This window comes from Aulonocara sp. 'chitande type north' Nkhata Bay, linkage group LG17 (assembly GCF_057382095.1).
Source record: "Aulonocara sp. 'chitande type north' Nkhata Bay isolate Kocher_YH1m ecotype deep benthic linkage group LG17, A_spYH_male_GT1.1, whole genome shotgun sequence".
Lineage (NCBI taxonomy): Eukaryota > Metazoa > Chordata > Actinopteri > Cichliformes > Cichlidae > Aulonocara > Aulonocara sp. 'chitande type north' Nkhata Bay.
In genome coordinates, this window is record NC_141360.1 from 19659019 (window position 1) to 19680471 (window position 21453).

At 44.1% G+C, this 21453-nt stretch overlaps 1 protein-coding gene and 1 long non-coding RNA gene across 3 annotated transcripts in view; one reads left to right on the plus strand and one right to left on the minus strand.

The window, feature by feature from the left end:
• Nucleotides 1-7020: 7020 nt before the first annotated feature.
• The window catches only part of LOC147309978 (calcium-activated potassium channel subunit beta-4-like), a 39441-nt gene continuing 25008 nt past the window's right edge, over nucleotides 7021-21453 (plus strand). Inside the window, exons 1-2 of one of the 2 annotated variants that reach the window (XM_086270446.1) lie at nucleotides 7021-7445; nucleotides 14277-14447. In XM_086270446.1, coding sequence (XP_086126572.1) covers nucleotides 7215-7445; nucleotides 14277-14447 — 402 coding nt within the window. In that variant the 5' untranslated portion in view covers nucleotides 7021-7214. The remainder of the gene's footprint in view (nucleotides 7446-14276; nucleotides 14448-21453) is intronic. The other variant, XM_086270447.1, reaches the window with a different exon arrangement.
• On the minus strand, nucleotides 11092-14287 carry LOC147309979 (uncharacterized). Its single transcript, XR_015125907.1, has 3 exons — nucleotides 14183-14287; nucleotides 11294-11336; nucleotides 11092-11215 (listed from the first exon to the last, which is right to left on the minus strand). It is a non-coding gene; the product is annotated as an uncharacterized LOC147309979 (long non-coding RNA).

The window sequence follows — 21453 nt, forward strand, 5'->3', positions numbered from 1 at the left end:
TCACCAGAACAGATGTAGATTATTGACACCTTAAATCTGAAATGTTTGTCCCAAATAGACTTTTTACATCATTTGTCTACAGAAAGCACTCAGACAGATCACAATAAACTTTATTAGACTTTCTCTAGCGCAGTGAGGCAAAATAACCCATCCCATTACAGTTCTACTCAAAATCAGGTAAAACTTTATTTATACAGCACATTTCATTCCACCACAGAGACTCTGACATAACACGATGCAGATAATATAAAACTTAACAGACGTAAGTGAATCAGTGGAGTCATTAAAAACCGAAGTAAAAACACATCAATCCAGCAAAGAAATTCAAGTTTAAGAAGCTGCTTATTAAAACCAGTGAAAAATTAAGTTAAACAGAAACAATTCTATTTAATTCGTTGCTGCATACTTTCATAATTCCCACCAATAGAACTAAGTCAGAAACAAATAAAGGGTCCCAAAATAGAGCCTTTTAGTCATGAATAAAGAATATTAATATTTGGTTCTTTAATTACAATAAACGAGAAGTCACAAATGCTTTTGTCTGAGGTGTTATTGTGATATACATGAACTTAAAAATCAAAGAAGTGCAAGGAAATAATAAAATACATTTTATTTATTTAATCTTATTCATTTAGGCCCAGAGAGTGGTTGCTAAGGGAAAACATGCATTCCCTAAGTGGTTGGCGAGTGGTTGCAGGGTGAAATCTGTACCAAAGAACTCACTGTGATTGGTTAATAGCAGGTTGCTGCGGTCGCCTGTAGTTTGCATGGAAGATGTCAACTTGCCTACAAATTTCAGCAGAACCAGAGACCACTCACCGCCAAAGTAAAAGCTGCACCTTTTGAAACATGCTGGTTGTGATGGTACGACTTTTACTTTGAGGGTGATCATTGGCTGATTCTGGTTTGTGAGTTTCAGCAGGGTCGGCGTCTTCCATGCAAACTACAGGCAATCTCAGCAAGCTGCTATCAATTTTAGGTGATTTTTGATTGTTTTTAGAACTTTGTGCTTAACGATTTACATCATTTCTTCTTTCCTTTACCAGCAGTCCACATATTGATCACAATCAGTCACCTTTGCATTATTGCTGTTTAAATCCACTTTGCACACAGAGCATACATTTGAGCTCTGGCTACAGATTCCAGGAGAAGAAACTCATCAGACTGAAATGAAATGTAATACGTGACAGATTTTCAGATGAATATTTCTGATGTGGCGATTCTAGCAGCAGAAGGCCGTCTGTCGCTCTGCGGTGCAGTGATGTGTTAACGCTGCCTGAAACCTGCAGACTGAGACCGGACTCTCTCCCGATGCTGTCGGAGGCCTCTGTCGCTCCGTGATGAGGGATGTTACTGTGTTGATGGAAGGATTTTTAGCCAAATGTTGCCTCTGCAGCGGCTGCGCTGCTGCTATATTATTTCAGGACAGTCGGAGCAAATGCTCTGCAGCCTAATCGCATCATCTGAATGCTGATTTCGGTCACAGGATGGCCCTGTTTTCTTTTCTTTCTTTCTTTTTTTTATCCATTTTTATTTGTTTTATTTCATGAAAGTCTAAATCCCATCCACAGAGGATGCCAACTGTTGCTCCCGGCTGCCAAAAGTGAAATGCTGCCTCACTTTCCTTTGCTCATGCATGCAAACTGAGTGTAAACCTCAAACTTGTTGAAGCTGTCGGGAGTTCCTCTCCAGTGGCTGCTTTCTCCTGCTGCTGCTGGATCTGCAGAGACAAGCGGCCCCAGTTCCTCCTCACTGATGTCCGTTATTATTTGTAATCTTTTGATCCGCAGAGATGATAATAATCCTGCCACATGCCTCTCTCTGATTACCAGTGCATAATGCTGAGCCTTTATTCTGGAGCCTTTCAGCTCTTGGCGTTTTATGCAACAGGCCGAAGCAGAGAGAGAAAACCGCACACCCACTGCAGATTGAAGGATATCATTATTTAAAAGGTGATATTTTTACTCTGCAGCTGCAGGAAGCTGCTCTTCTTTCACTGCTTCCAGCAACAAAATCCTTCCAGTGTTTAGTCTTTTCTGACCCACTCAGCTTTTCACTGGCTAAAAATATTTTAAAGACCCGACTGATCACTTCTCTTGGCCTCAGCTTAGACCGCTAAAAGTCACTACATTTAAACAGCTGGAGATTAGGATTCAATCTTAATATCTGCAGCAGAAATTTAAAGTTTGATCTCTGAAAAGCACTAGTCATCTGCATGTTGTTATCAAGCCGCAAGAAACTGTTTTCAAGTATTTTGGGTTTATCTTAAGAGAAGGATTAATCCACATTGGGTGTTCTGGTTTTTGTGGCAGTTACTGTATTTGTGATATCAAACATGGATGTCTTTTTTTTTTCTCACTGAACAGTAAATCCAGTGAGGCGCTGCCTAAAGGAGTGCCCAGTAGGAGGCGACTCCTCACCTAACCTCTGACCTCAGCAAACACTGACTGCTGCTGGTTTTTTGGGCCTGTTAGAGTCAAAGAGGGAATGAAGCAGAGGAGGTTTTAGAGACTGAATTTGCATTTCTTTGTGTCCCTTTAGATCTAATTCTAGACATTTTAAGTGTTTCTATGTTCATTTCATGTCTTTTCAGGATTGTTTTCTGTATATTTTTGGTCATTTTTCTTAATTTTATTCAATCTGCTTGCAGTTGTTCTTTTAATATGGTGGTCATTTGGTTGTTTTATGTAAGTTTTAAAACATTTCTTTTCACCTTGGTGAATTTGCAGTCATTTCACATCAGGTCTTGGTTCCTTTGTGCCTCTCCAGGATTGATTTTGTGTCTTTGGTGAAGACTGAGGTTTTGTACCTCAAGTGGTAAATTCTGGACCAATGCTTATGGTGAAAAACAATTCAGCTGATTGCTGAGGGTAACATTTGTTCAATTTATTTTGTTTCGTGCCAGAAAAACTAAGAAACCTTTATTGTAAAAAGTGACAAACTGGTTTTTAATTCTTTAAGGCATGGATCACACTGGCTTTGCACATTTATCCAGCACAAAATTACTGCAGCTGATTGAATAAATATGAGACTGATCAATCATTGGATACTGGGCGGCATTGAGCTGGTGCACTGAGGTCTCTCTAAAGGCCAGGTCACTGACGATATGAAGAGCTGGTTTGGGAGCCTACAGCTGACATGTGTCATATGTTCAAACATTACTGCAGTTATTGTTTGACAGGTTTAGAAACCAACTGGTGAACAAAGTGGAGAATTTACAGCTGTCAGTTTGTTGAGGAGCAAAAAAACTGCATACTCACTGACTAAAGAATTGTCAATTACAAGTCCTCAGAAAAATGCATTACCCCCAAAACTGTGTTTTTATTCAGCATGACCCCAAAATCAGTGACTGAGCCGTGAACTCGTCAAGGAAGTGGTTCCCTGGCCTAGCCCCTGGGTTTAATAGAAAAAAAAGCAGATTTAGCTCCACCCCCTTTAAGACACGTTTCTTCTGATTGGCAGTCTACTACAGCCAGGGTGTGACAAGCAGGTGGGTGTACCTGAGATGACCATATAAGGAGATCACCCCTCTGTGACATCACAGATCCAAGAGTAAAAAAAACCCAGTATTTCTGAGCAGTCTGAGCTTTTGGCTCACAGGGATTTCTATTCATACACCAACCTGATCTGTGTTTACAGTGAACATCCACCTTTAGTACAGGAAACATATGACAAGAAAATAAAGAAAGCTGCTTTGTGAGCGTCTCAGTGACAGCAGTCAGATATTTACGGCTCTAGCCGACATTTCAATCTTCTAATTTAATCTACTGTTGAATTTGTCTAGAATATGTAAAAAGCTTTATTCCTAACCCCACAGCCCCAAGTGACATCATCAGTGTCCTTGTGTTTACTTGTACTTCATTAGAAAAAATAAAGCATCTTTGAAGCAGGTAGTGTTTAAGCTTTGGTTTCCTGTTGGTAAATGTGATTTATCTGCTGTCATTAGTGTGATCTGAAGACTGATTAAGTCTTTTTTGCTGTAGTCGAATTTTGAGCTGAGGCTCCTTCACCCACTGGGAAAAAATTCAAAACAGCTTCTGCATAAAAACCCAACAGAGTATTTGAAGGGGGTGACTCTGTGTCAACGGGTGCCTTTTTTTTCACTCTCTGGGCTCCTCATTCTGGCTGAGAGAGAGGGAAATCAATAGATCTCAGTTGGCTCATTGATCGTTTGGTCTTTGGAGACTACTGTGGTTGGCTGTTTTGGTCTTTAACAACAATCAACCTCTGTCTACGCCACACTCATCTCTCCTGCCTGTGTGGACGAGCAGACTGTGTCATCACAGCAACACTAATGAAGTTCTGACAGTTTAAAAGCACACAAACACCATCTTTTAATGCCAGGAACAAGATGATGATAAACGCTGTGATGACTTACAGTACGACTGGTTACCCACAGACTCTTCTTCCTATTTTTCATCCCTGAGGGCAAAACTGGTTTTACTGTTAGTATCTTTAAATGTTTTTTAGACAGAAATAGGAAAAAGGCTTGGTTCCTTGGATACAAAAAATCCATAATAACCTTTCAGCATGTAGTAATTTATCTAATCAGAGCTCTTTACTGAGCAGGTCAGAGAGAAGAAGTCCAGATAGAAGCATGTGGCTCCAACATGAACGAGAACAACAACCTGAAAATGTTAATCTGTCGCGTAAAAGTAAGAGGCAAAACCTGCAGTTCCTCTAGCATCCACTAGAGACCACTAGAGAAAATGTTAAAACTTCACAGCAGAGATAAATAGCATGATGTAACTTGCCTGTTTGAGTTGTATTAAGGCTTAAAGTTTGCATTATTAGTGGTGTGGCCTCTTTGACTAACACGTGGACAGAGTCTCTGAGCTGGACTTCTAAGCTGTGTTTGTGCTGTTGGAGCAGTTTTAATGACACTATTTGACCAATAATATGGCTGCTGTGAGGTTACTGTGCTAACAGACTGTCCAAGACGTCCATGAGTGAAATGCTGGGATTTTATTCGGATGTTACTGAGCACCGTGTAATTAATGACTAAATTATCTTGAATTAGCTTATAACTCAACCCTCTTTCCCTATTTAAAAGGTTATGAAGGGTAAAACTATCCACAAAGGCCAAAATTCATGTTTATTTGTATGGCAAAGACATTTTAACAAGCGAGACTGTAGCCAGCTCCTAGTGGGCATCACAGGAAATGCAGTGTTCTGTTTTGAGGTTTTGGTTTTGTTCAGTCACAACCAAAAAAAACTTTCCTATGAAGTGAAATGTGTAAATCGTGTCATACTTTTACGTTTTACATGTTAGCAGAGCAACAACGGCATGAAGGTCTGCCATGAGCATGAAATCCAGTTGTTTCAGCCTGAGTCATAATGGTGAACCGACCAAACGAGTGTTTATTAAGCTTGCCTCAGCCACTCAAAGCCATAACTAGTGAAACTAACTGGAAACACTAACTCCATCTCTGAATACGCAGTTATCTCAGCTAAATCCTCACATCTGTCTCACCATCTGTGGGATGTTTTCAATTACTGCATTTCTAAATCCAGACTGGCGATGCTCCACTACTTCTGAGAGAGACAGATATTTGAGATAGATATAAGTCCGGTATTAGTTCCTGTGTGAAAGCAAACCTGACATCCAGAAAAACAGAGGATGTTTCTGAGAGTGTTGCGCTCTCTCGATCCGCTAAGAGGCTTATCTCATGCAGCATGTAACAGCGAGAGAACAACAAGGAGCCAGCGGCGAAATAAAACCTGATCTGGATTGAATCATCAAGCCACCGGAGTGATCGAGCATCACTCAACCTGCAGAGAGAGAGAGAGAGAGATGAAACCATAGAAACATGCCACGTAGCCACAGGCTGCACCACATGACCAAAAGTATGTAGACACCTGAGTCGCTGCTGGATAGAGTTCAGGTTAGGACATCAAACTGTTTCCCAAAGTGAAAGGTTTTCAGCAGGAGGGTTGAACTCAGACACGACACTCCTGCTGGACGTCCTTGCGCCGCTCTTTGGCTCCATTACACATGCGTCTAATCTTATAGCTTAAGTTCTGCAAATAAACCCCTAAAGTCTGACGACCACATGCTAAAACTGTCCACATTCATGGCTAAGAAGGATCAAGCTTCTGCAGTCTGTCCACACAAATGTGTCACTTTTGCTGCACCTCGCGTCTACGTTTCTCCACCATCTCCAGAGATGGGCTCTGGAAATGCTGCTGAATCTTGGCACACACATCTCCACAGAATCCAGCCAAGGAGGTTCACCTGTCCAGAAGCTGTTGACCCGTTAAGAACTGCTGACCCATTAAGACCTGACATAGATACAATCCCAAACTATGTGCAAGTACAACAAAGACTGTCTTATGCAGTTTTAAAAACACATAACCAATAAAGAAACTCTAACCATTTAAAACAAATCTGAACTTTTAGATTTTCAAGAGCAGGGAGCTTTGATCTTTCATCAGCTATGGGTAGCTTCCTCTGTAGATGTGATGAGGTGAGGAGCTCATAGTAGAACCCAGAGCTTCTCCACCTCAAGACGAGACAGCTGAGGTGCTTCACCAGGATTGGTTTGACACAGGACACCCTGGAAAGACTCTCAGCTGACCTGTGACCTCTCTGAGGAGCTGGAGGGGGAAGTGTGGGTGTCTGGGTCTGATTGGACCTCTTCCCTGTGGTCACATCTGGCTCCATTAACATTAAAACTACACAGTGGCCATAGTTTATATACAGTCTTTACTTTCTCTTTATAACGTTATCACTCGCTATGACGTCAGTGCATGCTGCTGACGCCAAACCAGCTGAAAGCAGACTTGTTGTTGACAGAGTTATGTGCAGAAGTGTCTAACCTGATGGCCACACAGGTGTCCACACAGTTTTGGCCACGTCGCTGAGCGCGTGTGTTGTGATTTTGGTGAGCTGAGCCTTTATCGTAGAAAGCTCCAGGGTTGTTTGGGCTTTTGCAGTGAAGATGAGAAGAGTGAGGAGAGTGGGAGGTGAAGGGTGAGAAGGAGGGCAGGCTGGGGTGAGGTGGGCGATAAAAGAGGCAGAGGGGGAGGAGGGAGGACAGATGAAGCGCTTACAGAACGAAAGCGGTCGCGTTTAAACTCAACAGTTTCTCAGCACACAGCGAGCAGCGCCTCCTCCTCTTCTTTCCCCTCCTTCATCCTCCGTGCATCCATCCTCCTCCTCCTCCTCCTCCGTTCCTCCTCTCCATGCCGGCGGAGGTCTCCGCGGGGCTGCCATGGCGAAGATCCGGGTGTCGTACGAGTACTCCGAGGCCGAGGACAAGAGCATCCGGCTGGGCTTGTTCCTGATCGCCTGCGGGATCCTCAGCCTCTTCATCCTGGGCTTCTGCTGGCTCAGCCCGACCCTGCAGAGCCTCCAGAGCAAGCCGGCCAACTGCACGGTGAGCCCGGCTGCCAGCTCCGAGCTGCCACCGCCGCTGCTGCCGGAGCCGCCGCCGTACAAGGAGGTGTAGTAGATGTAGTAGTAGTAGTCAGGTTAGTGGTAGTATTAGTTAAAATACACACTGAACCCGACTTTTCTTGTCGTTTGTTGTCGGGGTTCACGCTGTGCTGGTTTTCAGAGGTGTGTTTATATGGAAGTAGTTTTAGTGAGGACTGCTGCTACCACACTTACTGTAGTACTGCTACTGCACTCAGTACACGCTGCAGTTAAATACTTTTGATATCACACAATACATTTCTAGGGCAGGCTTTGACTGTCTATAGTACTTCACTTTAAAATATTATTTTAGCACACAGCCTATTAATAGTTCTTCTATAAAAAGAAAAAAAAATAACTTGCAGCCTACTGCAGGATACTGAGAGCTGTTAAGGATTTCAGCATTTCGCAGGAACTGCTGACACAACCAGGACTTTAACTGATTAATTACACACATTAAAAGTACATCAATCACAAGTACTGAAAAATAGTAAACATATGTCTGCTGTAGTGTTGCTATAAGGCTACTAACACTCAGCGGCAGCAGGGTGGCTTTACCTGGAGCCTAAATTAGTGATGTGACTGTGTAAGTGTGTTATTATCAGCTGTGGTATTAGTGGTTGATAAAGAGAGGAGTGCTTCAGTGTTAGTAAAATAATAAGTGAAGTCAGGACCAAAATAAATGCAGTTTTTAACATAATACTGACATTATTTTCTTCATATGTGCACTCGTCTGCTTTCAGCTCAGTGTGGGAGTCTTTTTGCACTTATTTACAGTCTCCTTAGTTTCTCCTCACACACGGAGTGGAGTAGACACATTAAGCCAACTCACCACTGTACGTATGTCACCATGAGTTCAATAAAAGTGAGAAACACCTCCAGGCTGCCAACTCTCTGTTAGGTCTCCCGTTGCTGATGGTGGAGTAAACATTTCCATCGATACTCAATATCCAGATTTTGGAGTCAGGATCGGGACACGTCGGCATGATTGGAGATTTTATAAAGTATTAATGTTGATTCAGACAAAAAAAAGTATTTAAGGGAAAATAATGTTGATTCCTGTGGATCTGGGTCCAGTATTTGCATTTTTTCTGTTTTTAATCATGTGAACTTAATGAATTCACAGCTTTTTGAAATTCTATGCATTAACTGGACAAAGCTGCAGCTTTACTTATAGGTGAAAGGATCCACTTGCCTCTTTTGTTATGCTGCAGTTTTTAGGAAAGTCCAAATTGTTTACTAGAAAGTCACTGACATATTTACTCTAGTATATGTTGCACTGACACACTGACGAGAAGCACCATGTCGAAGAATTCCTGGTGTTGAGATCAATATTGAAGGATTTCTGTGAGTTTGACTCAGATTATCTGTGCTAATCTCCTTCAGCCACTCGAGAAGTGTCCAGTAATAACTGAGGGCAAACTCTAATGCAGATCAGTTATCAGACTTTGATGGACAGTGAGGGGGATCCCGCCGGTCTGACCGAGGTGATCTGACACAAACTGTCAGTCGTCTGTCAGTGAACGCGGCCCTCGCTGTTGTTTCTAAATTAAAGTCATTCTGACAGCTGAGTCTAACATCTGTAGTCCAGATTCTATGTTAGTCTGAGGTTTTGCTAACTTTAACCTCACAGGTAACATGCTGTAGTTCTAGTTTAAGCCTCAAATTTGGAAAATGCTAACTGGATACCCAGCAGTCAGACATTTTTTATCCCCCAGAGGATTATTTTTAACTTTCGGTATTTTCTCTTCCATTTCCTGGAAACCATCCTCATAACTCTCTAAAACTACTTGGTATTAGTTGGTATTTAGCTATAAATTACAAGAAGATCACAGAGAAAGTCCTACACATGGGATATTGAGAAAGAATGACATTGTTATATTTGTGTTTTTTACAAAGAAAATACGTATTAATGCATTAGAAAAGCCAAATATTGCACTTAAACTGATCTTTCTTTCTTTTTTTCAAAGGTAACCTTCACAGCTGAAGTTTTACTCCTGCTTTATGCTTGGAAAGTTCCTAATTTGTAGTAGAAGGAGTTCTAGAAAAAACCCTAATATACCACTTGTAAAATCTGCAGTTTTCTCATGCAGTTCATGCAGTGTAGACACAGAAAGAAAAGCATAACTCAACCTTAGTTGAACTTCAATTTCAGTGACTGTCTCTGCAGAATTAGAACATTTTAAGGTGCAACCTACATTTCTAGTAATGTTATGTTGACCTTGTCATTGTGTTGTTTTGATGTCGATGTTTCTAGTGGATCCAACCAGTTACAAACAAAGTTCTGTAAGATTCTTTAATCCTTCCATTGTGGGAATCCATGTTTTTGGATGGACCTTGCAGTGATGATGGTTATTTTTCCTGCCAGATTGATGGACCACGGCCAAAATTAAAGCCTTGTTAAGCTTTTACTCAGAGAAAGAAGGCTGACCTTAACATTTCCCTAAGCTCATCGTCTTTTTCTTGCTGTTAACTATTCAGTTCAGTTCAATTCAATTCAATTTTATTTATATAATGCCAAATCACAAGCTTAAACGCTAGATTGACAAAAGCTTATATTAACAATCATTTAAGAATCTACTTTTATTTCTAGAGAGGAACTTCGTTCCATATGACGTTTCTTGAGATTGTTTATCTTCACCAAACCCATTTCTCAGGGAGTAAGACTTTCAGATGCAGAGGAACTTTTAGAATGGAACTACAGGTTAATCAAACAGATATTCAGTGATTTAAAATTCCGATGTTCTCAAATATTGTCCGGTATTGTTTTTTTCTTTATGACACACAAAACATAAACAGGCTTCTCTGATATTTGTTATGTGTACATATTTATTTAAGTTCCAACACGTGTTATTAGCAGGGAAGTTCCTAAGTGCCCTCTGGTGGACAAAGACAGCGATACGTATAATGTTTTTGAAGGGTGTTTTATTTTCCCTTTTTAAATTTCGGCTGGTAGCCAATAATATCGTCCTGCTTATAAATTGGCCGGGCTCAAGGTGGAACTTGGAGTGCTTTATGCTGTTTTACAGTATTTTGAGCTTCACAGAATATCTTTTGAAAGAAGGGCAAGTTCATATTCTTTTAAGCCTTTATCTAGAGGAAGACACCCAGTAGGAATTTGAAACGACAAGCTTGAATGAGTCAACATTTTGACAAGTTCGTCATCATTTTGTTGCTTTTCTGATGCTTCAACTGACTAATTTACCTGCAGCTGCATCTTGGTAACTTCTAAAGCTATTTTGCATTGTCTTGTTGCTGAATAGGAGGCCACCACTGTGCAATCAGAGGGATGATTGCTGTGAGAAGAAGGCAGTATAATTACTTTGTGAGATATTTTTACTGAAAGGGAGACAAACTTCCGTCTATTACCTTCAGTCTTAACAAACTCCACTGCCATCAGAAACATATTGAGAAAACACAAGCAGCCAATCAGTTTTTCTAGTTTCAGCTTTTTGTTCATGTTGCGAATCCATCTATTATTTTCAGGGGAATCTTTTTTGGTCACAGACGGTGTCTCTGAATCTCCTTCCAGACATCTCAGTTGCTTCATTTTTAAACTTTTTCTTCGATTCATATGCAGCAGGTCGGTCTGGTGTTCTGCTCACTGGCAGCTGTTTCCCCAGTTGGTAAAGCCAATCAGCATTCTCCTGCTTCGGAGCCAGAGAACCAGTGACAGAAAAATGGCAACAAGCCTGAATGAGATCAAGACAGCTGTGCAGGTTTTGTACGTTGAATTTCCCAAATAACAACTCGTAAATCTCAGTGTTTCTTCAGATATCCTGGTCACGGATTCTCCGTCTTTAAAATGGATAAATTAGATTGAATGAATCAATATTTCCATTTAGAGCTCCTGCTGCTCTCAGAATACAAAATTACCCTTTAAATAACTTCTCGTTGGGTTCAAACATTCCTCTTCTTGCTGTACATGGCAGAAGAAAAAAACATGACCATTAGTTTTGACAGAAACTAAAACATATTGTTTGAAATCACAGCTCAAGCAGCCTGAGGCCTTTAATGATTGAGTTAGTCATTTATTTAGATTTTTGTTGTCAGGACCAGTGTTGGTCAAGTTACTTGAAAAAAGTAATCAGTAACTAATTACTGATTACTTCCCCCAAAAAGTAATCCCGTTACTTTACTGATTACTTATTTTCAAAAGTAATTAATTACTTAGTTACTTAGTTACTTTTTAAAAACACGATTTACAACCTGAACAGGTGATAAATATAGATAGATCTTTCAGCCCAATTCTACTTTTTCTACATAATCCATCATACAAAATGTAATCAAATGGAAAAGTCTCTTTTTTTTAAACTTGTTTTATCAGTTTTAATCTTTTAACTTTATGCATCAAGCAAAAATTTAATTATATGCAACATTCTCTGAGTTGAATAAATGAGTTTAACATTTAAACCTATTTTCTACTCAAAGTAAGGTCAGTACTTCCACGCTGCACGCTCATACTCTCTCCCACAATCGATATGTGATCCATTGTTGATCTGCACACAGCTGTTGTCACTAACGGCGCACTCGCTTACGTCACTGTCGTGAGACATTCTTAGTAACGCAGTAACGCAGCGTTCCTACGGGAAAGTAACGGTAATCTAATTACCGTTTTTGCAATAGTAATCCCTTACTTTACTCGTTACTCGAAAAAAGTAATCAGATTACAGTAACGCGTTACAAGTAACGCGTTACTGCCCATCTCTGGTCAGGACAAAGCGTCCACCTTTAGCTGTTTCGGTTCGCTCGTGCTGCATCACTTTCCGCTCTGGATCGTTAAAAGTGTTTGCACAGCGTTTTGAAGCCATTGGGACTTCTCGTGGTATAAATTACAGGCAGCCACAGCCTGCACTCCCAGCTGTTTACTGTGGATGATGAATTCATACCGGCCTGATTTATTTGGCTTTTAGCTTATTGCATCATTTTGGAATAATGTTCATGCATTATGGAGACTGGAAGTCCAAAGTCATGTGGCAGAGAGCACGTCTGCTCTGTCATTCACTGATCCATTGCTTAATAACACATCAATCACGATGGTTCGACATTATTGCAGCTTTGTGACCTCTTGAGTGATGAAGCGGTCTGACTTTTATCAGATCTGCAAAGACTGACTGATTATTTCTCATGGACATTGATATTTATTTTCATGCCCGAGGTCGTTGTTTGAGTCCAGTAATGAGCCGGTAGACAAGTTTCCGCCATCGCTCATCATTAACATCCAGACATATAAAAGATTTAGACTGTACTCTGTGTCCACACATTTTTAAAAGCTGCATGAACAAAAGTTCCAACAGATATAAGTGTTTACTAAAAACTGATGCTGACTGAGCCTCAAGAGAGCTGCTGCTCCCACTGCAAGGATGTGGACTCCGTCAGAGGCTGTGCAGAAAGCACAGTCTCCTCTCGAGCGTGGAGATGTAGTTGGACACGTTCAGCAGGACAGGACAGGACTTGGATTTGGGACAAGTTGAGCAATGTGGCACAAGTCCATCTCCGATGCTGGGCCAGTGAACCAGCTGGGAAAAACTGAAACATCACAAGCTCAACTGGAAGGATCTCTGGAAAATGGAAGGAAGCAGACTCAGCTTTATAATCAGAGTCACCTACAATATCCTCCCTACAGCCCAAAACGTCCATTAGTGAAGTGGAGACGACCATATGTATGCTCTCTGCCAAACTCCAGCAACTCTCAGGCAAAAAAAGCCTGTCCCAAGGCCACAACACCTAGAAATGTACAACTTCCACAACCAGGTCCTGCAACAAATGGTGATTATCTCATAAGGAAGGAAAACTGACGCCAATGCCCTCGCTCCTACAGTGGTCTGAATACCAAGCCTCATTCCCTTCATGAGAGCAGGAGAACTTCTTGTGAAGTCATCGGCAAGAGTAAGCATAACCCTGGAAGATGCAGGTCAACCCTGATCACACTGGTCTTTCTGATAGGAACAATAACTAATCTCAGGCCAGACCTCATGTTGCGATCAGCTTTGCAGAAGATATTAGACATTTTGGAACTAATGGTACTTTGGGAATCTGGAGTTGAAGAGTCATATGAATGGGAAAGCTTGTCATAATAGCAGCTCAGGCAGAATCTTGCTGTGGAGGTTGAGTGTAGAGGGCTTATTGTCAAGACCAAAACTCCTGAAGAGGATGGGAGTGCGAGGGCACTGAGCGAAGTAGTGACTGGTTGTGGATCAAGAAAAAGGATGCCAGGTGTCATGTTGAGTCCTCTGGAGGTATTGTGGAAATAAAATCAATGAAATACTGAGGATGGAAGATGCCCATCTGATGACCCTAATGAAGCAGTTACTGCTCACCCACTAAGGACCCCAGGCAGGAAGCAGTGCTGATTACTCAAAGGATTGCACCATCAAGTCCTATAAGCTCCACTGAGTCAGAGTTCCTGTATTTGTTTTTAAATCCTTAAATGGTATTTACCCCGAGCTCTCAGGTCATCTAACCAACTGCTGCTACATATACAGAAATCTAAGTGGAAACTCAGAGGGGACAGGATTCTCTATCGCTGCCCAAAGGTTATAGAATAAACTGTCTTTGCATGTTAAACAGTCACCTCAACAGTCCATTTTTAAAACTCATCCTAAACACATTTTTCCTCCCAGGCCTTCAAATCAGCATGATACATTCAAATCATGTTATTTTTACCTTAATCCAACCTTCGGTTAAAAACCCAAACAAAACATTCAAATTTACCTCACAGAAAATTGGACAATTAGCAAATATGTATATTTCAAATAAAATTACCAGTAAAAGATGTTATTTTTCAACGAATCAGCTATCAGAATCGACGCAGTCCACTAACATATCCATCACTAATCGTGTGCTCCCCCTCTTGCAGGTGGTGTCGGTGTTGCGTCCGGAAGAGATGTTCGAGTGCGTGTTCACATGTGGAGCAGACTGTAAGGGAACGTCGCTCTACCCCTGCCTGCAGATCTTTGTCAACAACTCCGAGTCCAACTCTGTGGCTCTGCTGCACTTTGACGAGCAGCAGCTGGTCCTCAACCCAAAGGTAACGACACCTCGTTTTACGGTGTGACGTGAAGGCGTGAGCGGCATGTTTTTTATAATGTTTTTCTTTATCAGTTAGGCTCTGATGATGCTGAGCTGCTGTCCTGATAGTCCGAACTACTTTGTATCCGCTGTTTGGTCATTAAAACAGAGACGCTCATCGTGTTTCAGCGCTAAAGAGGATTTTATTGAACCTGTTTATTTCCTTCATTTACTTTTTAAATTAGCTCTCACATCAGATAAGCTGTATTCTCCAGTTTGAAGCATTTAATGTCAGCTAATTGATTCATTGATTAATCCTTTCAGCCCATATGACAGCTCATTCTGTGGATGAAATAGTTTATTAAAAAATCAGCTGTTCCAGCTCTTATATCAGACAAATCAACAGCCAGCCTTTTTGAACGTTTGTGATCAGATTGCCCACACGACCTTTAACGTCATCTTCACCTTTGGAAGCATTGCTGCTACTTTCAGATCACTTCCTGTTCACTTACTGTGTGCACTTGGTTGAGGGCTATTGCTAATGTTTAGAACTGGGTCTTCTTCTACAGCCCAGAGACCAAACAGCAGGTTTCAGTCAAAAAGTTGTACAGTTTGCAGTCAGGACAGTTGTTCTTCGGTTTGTTTGTGTTTTTCAGGATTCGTTGGTTTGTCCAGATCTCCAGGCTCAAAGTCTCATATTTGACTGATGCCAGTGCTAGCTTTGTATTAAAGGCTGGCTTTTAAAGGCCAGTTTTACAGCCTTTAAATGAAACTAATAAGCTTTGCACTGTGAATCAGTGTTGCTATTACACATCTGAATTGGGGCAGACCTGAAAACCAAGGCTGTTGGATTCAAAATGTCTGAATGATTATGGACGATAATCATCGTGTCATGAAATAACACGCAAGCTCATACGAGTGCTTAAAATTTGATTTACCAGTCTCTTTTCACAGATCATTTATTTTAGTACAATACACCTCACCGACGGTGTGAGAGATTTCACTACAAGCTTAATTACTGACCCTTCATTTAGCATCACAATGAGTGAAGAGTGAAAAGCTTTAATTCCTGCTGCCAAATGTGGAGATTTACAGCAGCTCAAACTACAAAATATTAACAGTGAGGCTGCCAATTACTCAGAAATGAAGTACTCTGAGTACTCTACAGTGGTATTTGTACTGCACGAACACCCCTAAGTTGTAATATCTTGAGGCAAATGCAATAATCCGGGAAAGCTGATTGTGTTCACTGAGAACGCCGCCTCCGGATGAACACAAACAACTGTCTGAGTTTTAATGGCAGCAACAACATATCAGGCAATCACCATATTAGGGATATCTGCTCTTGGTGACATCATACAGACCCAAGACTGGAAATTTGATGTGAAACTTAACATTTAGCTAATGGGTATAACTGTAGCCACATTATTTAAATTTTTGGCCATGTTTCATATGAACGTCACCACTGAAACAGCAGATTTAGGGCAGATTTTGTCATGAATCGCTGTGCGGCAGGCAGGAGTTGGACCCAAAGTGCAGGACTCACAGACTCAGGGAGGTGAACTCAAAACTCAGCTTTATTTGCTGGCAGGGAAAAAACATACAAACTAATCTAAACTGGGAACTTGGAAAACTCACAGAGAGACACACAGCAAGAGGGACGACGCGACACTGACTCAGAGAAACACAGGGTTTAAATACACTGGGAAGTAACGAGGGGAATGAGACACAGAAGGAGGGCACAGATGGGAGAAATCAGGACTGACGAGACAAGCAAAGCAGGACGCATTCACATGAGACACGGACCATCAAAGTAAAACAGGAAGTATCACACAGAGACGCGAACTTGACACAGTGGAGACAGCAACTAAGAAATACAGAGACAAACCATAAGGCAGAGGTCTAAGAACCAAAATACACAGGGAAATACTCAGCTGGGAACACAAGAGACTAGACTAGAGAGAGTAACAAAAAAACCAACCATGAGAACATAATGCACAATGCAGAGTGACAGAAAACAAGAAACTCAAACATGCAAAGACACACAATTACACAGAACAGAGGGGACACAGAGAGACATGAAGGGCAAGGGATCAAAACTAGAAGCCATAGAATAAATCACACACAAGTACAATAATACAAAAATCACAAAGAACTAAAAACGCTGGGTCAGGAGACCCAGGACCGTGACAGTACCCCCCCCTCAAGGGCTGGCTCCAGACAGCCCAAACACAGAAAAACAAAACCAAACAGAAAACAACCCAGGGCGGGCGGCGGGGGCCCAGGACGGAGGGCTCGGAACAGAAAACAAAAGAAGAGCACAGCAAACACCGGAGCCCAAGAAAACAACCCAAACACAGAGCAGTTCAGGGGGCCGGCCGTGCGCAAGGCAACGGCGGCGACGTGGAAACAGTTCAGGAGGCCGGCCGTGCGCAAGGCAACGGCGGCGGCGAAGGAGACGACGGAGCAGTTCAGGAGGCCGACTGCGCGGAAGGCAGCGGCGGCGGCGAAGGAGACGACGGAGCAGTTCAGGGGGCCGACCGCGCGGAAGGCAGCGGCGGCCCCCCAGTCTCAGGCGTGCTGGCCATGGCCTGGTGGGCACAGGACCAGTCGAGGCAGGACCAGACGAGGCAGGACCAGACGGTGGCGATGCGGGGGCCGGACCAGACGGGGACGAAGACTCGGAGGCCGGACCAGACGGGGACGAAGACTCGGAGGCCGGACCAGACGGGGACGAAGACTCGGAGGCCGGACCAGACGGGGACGAAGACTCGGAGGCTGGACCAGGCGGAGCTGCAGAGGCTGAGGCTGGACCAGGCGTAGCAGAAGCACAGGCAGAGGCTGGCCCAGGCGTAGCAGAAGCACAGGCAGATGCAGCCGGACCAGGCGACGACGAGGCGGTCGCAGGTGGCGGCTGGACAGGCTCCTCGGGCCCTCCAGCTGATGCGGCGTGAGGCTGAACGGGCCCCTCGGACCCTCCAGCGGAGACGGGCGGCTGGACGGGCCCCTCGGACCCTCCAGCGGAGGCTAAAACAAAGCCAACAGGCATGAAGTCCTCTGGCGGACATGAGGACAACTGGCGCTGCACTGAGCACTGACTCTGCCCAGGCAATGCGAACATGGTGCAGTTCTTAGGGGGCTGCTTAAACTTCAGGGGTCCAGAATCAGCTGGGGACTGAGACCTAGCCTCTGGGGAAGCCCTGGAGTGGCCAACTGTGCCAACGGCGGCTAAACCATGAAAAGTACCCTGAGTAGAAATCAAGTTACCTCTCTGCATGGAGTGAATGAGCAAAACTGGCGACACAGGAGACTGAGCAGAGAGAGGCTGCTGGGCAGCTAACTGAGCTACTGGAGACACGGGTGAGAGTGGGAGCTGAGCTACTGGAGACACGGGTGAGAGTGGGAGCTGAGCTACTGGAGACACGGGTGAGAGTGGGAGCTGAGCTACTGGCGACACGGGTGAGAGTGGGAGCTGAGCTACTGATGGTGGTGAAGTAGATAACTGCACGGGAGACTGAACTGAGGGCGTCTGCACTGGCACAGGGGACTGAACTGATGTCTGTTGTAACGGAGGTGGTGAGAGCGGAGTAGGCAGGGGAGTTGATGACTTCACAGGAGAATGAACCAGAGGTGAGTGCACAGGAGACTGAGCTAGAGGTGGTAGTGATAGTTGAGGGGAAAGTGGAGCTGGTGATTGAGTGGATGACTGTGCTAAGGGATGCTGCACTGGGGACACTGGAGACTGCGCTGGGGACACTGGAGACTGCGCTGGGGACACTGGAGACTGCGCTGGGGACACTGGAGACTGCGCTGGGGAAAGCAGGGCTGCAGGAGGCTGCACTGGGGACACTGGAGACTGCACTGGGGATTGCAGTGATGGTTGTAGTGGAGGTGTGACGGGTGGAGGAGTGGCTGAAGTGGCTGCGGGTCGGGCGGCTAGTGGCTCAGCTATAGAGCATATTAACGGCAGGGCTATGGGTTGAATGTCTGACTGAGTAGCAGCCTGAATGGCTGGGTGTAGTGATGGTGGTGGTGGAAGGGAAACAGGTGGTAGTGTGGATGACGGAACTAAGGGCGACTGAGTGGCAGACCGAACTGATGACTGAAGCGATGGTAGAGGTGAAAATGGAGCGTGTGGTGGAGTTAATGGCTGTGCTAGCGGGGACACAGGAGATGGAGCTAGCGCTTCTGGCTGGGCAGCTAAGTGAAAAAACACAGCCCCGGAATAAACAGTCCCAAAGTCAGGAAACTCTTGATTGTCCCTTCCACTCACCACAGCTGGCAACTCAGACGTCTCGGGGTCTGGCTGTGGCGGTGGGTGTCGGCGGCGTGAATGCCGTTTTCTTCGGGAAGCCGGAGGTGCGGTGATGGAGGAAACTGGCAACGACGGAGAGATCACGGCCGGCTCCTCATCCTCCGACCACATTGCTGCGAGAAAAGCAGCGGGTGAGTGACAGTCAGAGTGGAGGGTGGATGGAGAGGAGTCCAGTGGCAGCGGCGTGGAAACGTTTCCCGATTGTGGCGGTCGCTGTTGCGGTATGACGAGCTCGCGAGCTTGTACTGTCTCCTTGGCTTTCTGCAGATTGGACAGTAGGCCCGAAAATCCTGAGAGCTCGCGAAGATGGGGATTCCCCTTGAGAATTGCCTCGATGGCGTTTATCCCAATGGACGTTGCTTTAATGTCCGAGGCATGGGAAACTCGCTCCCACAGGCTGAAGATGCGGGCCAAATCGCTTTCCCGGGAGGAGCCTGCTGGGTCCATGTCTGGTCGCGTCGTACTGTCATGAATCGCTGTGCGGCAGGCAGGAGTTGGACCCAAAGTGCAGGACTCACAGACTCAGGGAGGTGAACTCAAAACTCAGCTTTATTTGCTGGCAGGGAAAAAAACATACAAACTAATCTAAACTGGGAACTTGGAAAACTCACAGAGAGACACACAGGGAGATCCACACAGCAAGAGGGACGACGCGACACTGACTCAGAGAAACACAGGGTTTAAATACACTGGGAAGTAACGAGGGGAATGAGACACAGAAGGAGGGCACAGCTGGGAGAAATCAGGACTGACGAGACAAGCAAAGCAGGACGCATTCACATGAGACACGGACCATCAAAGTAAAACAGGAAGTATCACACAGAGACGCGAACTTGACACAGTGGAGACAGCAACTAAGAAATACAGAGACAAACCATAAGGCAGAGGTCTAAGAACCAAAATACACAGGGAAATACTCAGCTGGGAACACAAGAGACTAGACTAGAGAGAGTAACAAAAAACCAACCATGAGAACATAATGCACAATGCAGAGTGACAGAAAACAAGAAACTCAAACATGCAAAGACACACAATTACACAGAACAGAGGGGACACAGAGAGACATGAAGGGCAAGGGATCAAAACTAGAAGCCATAGAATAAATCACACACAAGTACAATAATACAAAAATCACAAAGAACTAAAAACGCTGGGTCAGGAGACCCAGGACCGTGACAGATTTAAAGTAAGTAGTTTGAGTACCCTGATAAAAGGTGGTCTATGCCTCAGTGGGTCAGAGGTTAAATGGCTGAAATGAGGAAAAAATGGAAGTGTTGCAGTGATCTTGCCATATTTTGCTGTTTTAGTTCCATCTGAGTGTCAGGAGATTTTCAGTCTGATTGTTTTTGTATCGCAGCATCTAAAGTCAGAGGTGAACCTAAACAGATCCGCTCACTGTGTGAATGAAGGACTCAGAGCGCCATTAACAACCAGCTGATGGTAAACACTGCACAGCTGCGTGACTCCGGGTCTGAGGGCTGGCTGTTTACAGTTTGAACCCCTCCGGGTTTCCACTTTAGCTGTGTGGGTCATGAAAGAAAGCACATCCATGTAGTCAGGTTCAATATCTGGTGAAACCAAAACAGCTGAATCTTTCATAGCAATGACACGCTTGCATAATCTGGATGGGTCCACATAAATTTGGATAAATAGTGCAGAAAACCCCCCACGAGGGGCCAAAAGGACAATATGCAACAAAATAATCAAACAGTAACAGAGATAAACACAGAAGTCTGTGCTGCTGCTTCTTCTTCTTTGGTGCATGCCTGGGTCGTCGCTACAGCAACAGAGTAAATATAGAGGGGAGAGACGGGGCGTCATCGATGCTGCTCAGTCGCCATGGCAACCCATGATGTGGAGATGGAGAAACGGAGAGAGTGCGAGAGAGAGAAGTCACGCTTCATTCAGAAATCCTTTAATGTCGAGAGAGAGAGGCTGAAAATTGGAAAAGGACGGATGTCGCACCGCTCGTCGGCTGGGTGACCTTTACATGTAACTGAAAAAGGGGTGGGCGAGGGTTGGAGGGGAGGGTTCCTCGCTTCAAATATAAAACCTTTATTGCTCCGTCTCCTTCAAGACCAAAACATCGTTAACATGTTGGCAAAAAGACAAAAATGAGCTTGTTGGCGGGTCCTCAGCCTGCCTCACAGTGTCATCAGCTCCTCACAGATTCCTCAATGTAAACATCCAGATTCATAACGGGAATAATAAGCGCGTGTGCATCACACACACACAGGTATACAGCGATCATAAACAGACAGGTGCACCGAATGAAATATGATTTCATTTGGTGCTCATGTCCTCCTCCACGGGTTTGTTTTCAGACTCTCTTACAGCAGCTTTGTATGATTCATAGTTAAAAATAAGCCATATCTTATCCTGGGCCTCAAGCAGCTCCTTCGTCTCAAATAAGCTATAAGACAGCACAGAAGGTGGGCAGGGCTTCTGTGCCCAAGATGACCATCTTAGGGTTATATCTTTGTGTGACATCAGAAAGATCCAAGAGGGAAAAAAAACATGAAACTGAGTGTTCAGAGACGTGCTACACAGAGTGGTGTTTGAATATAATACCAGTGCTGGGTTCTGGTTGTACGGTCGCCATGTTTCACATGGCTTAACATGGGGCCGGTGATTGGAACAGTGGGGTGGTGGTTTGATCCTGGGCTCCTCCAGTGAACAAGTTTAAGTGTGTGAGTCTGAGTGCAGTAGT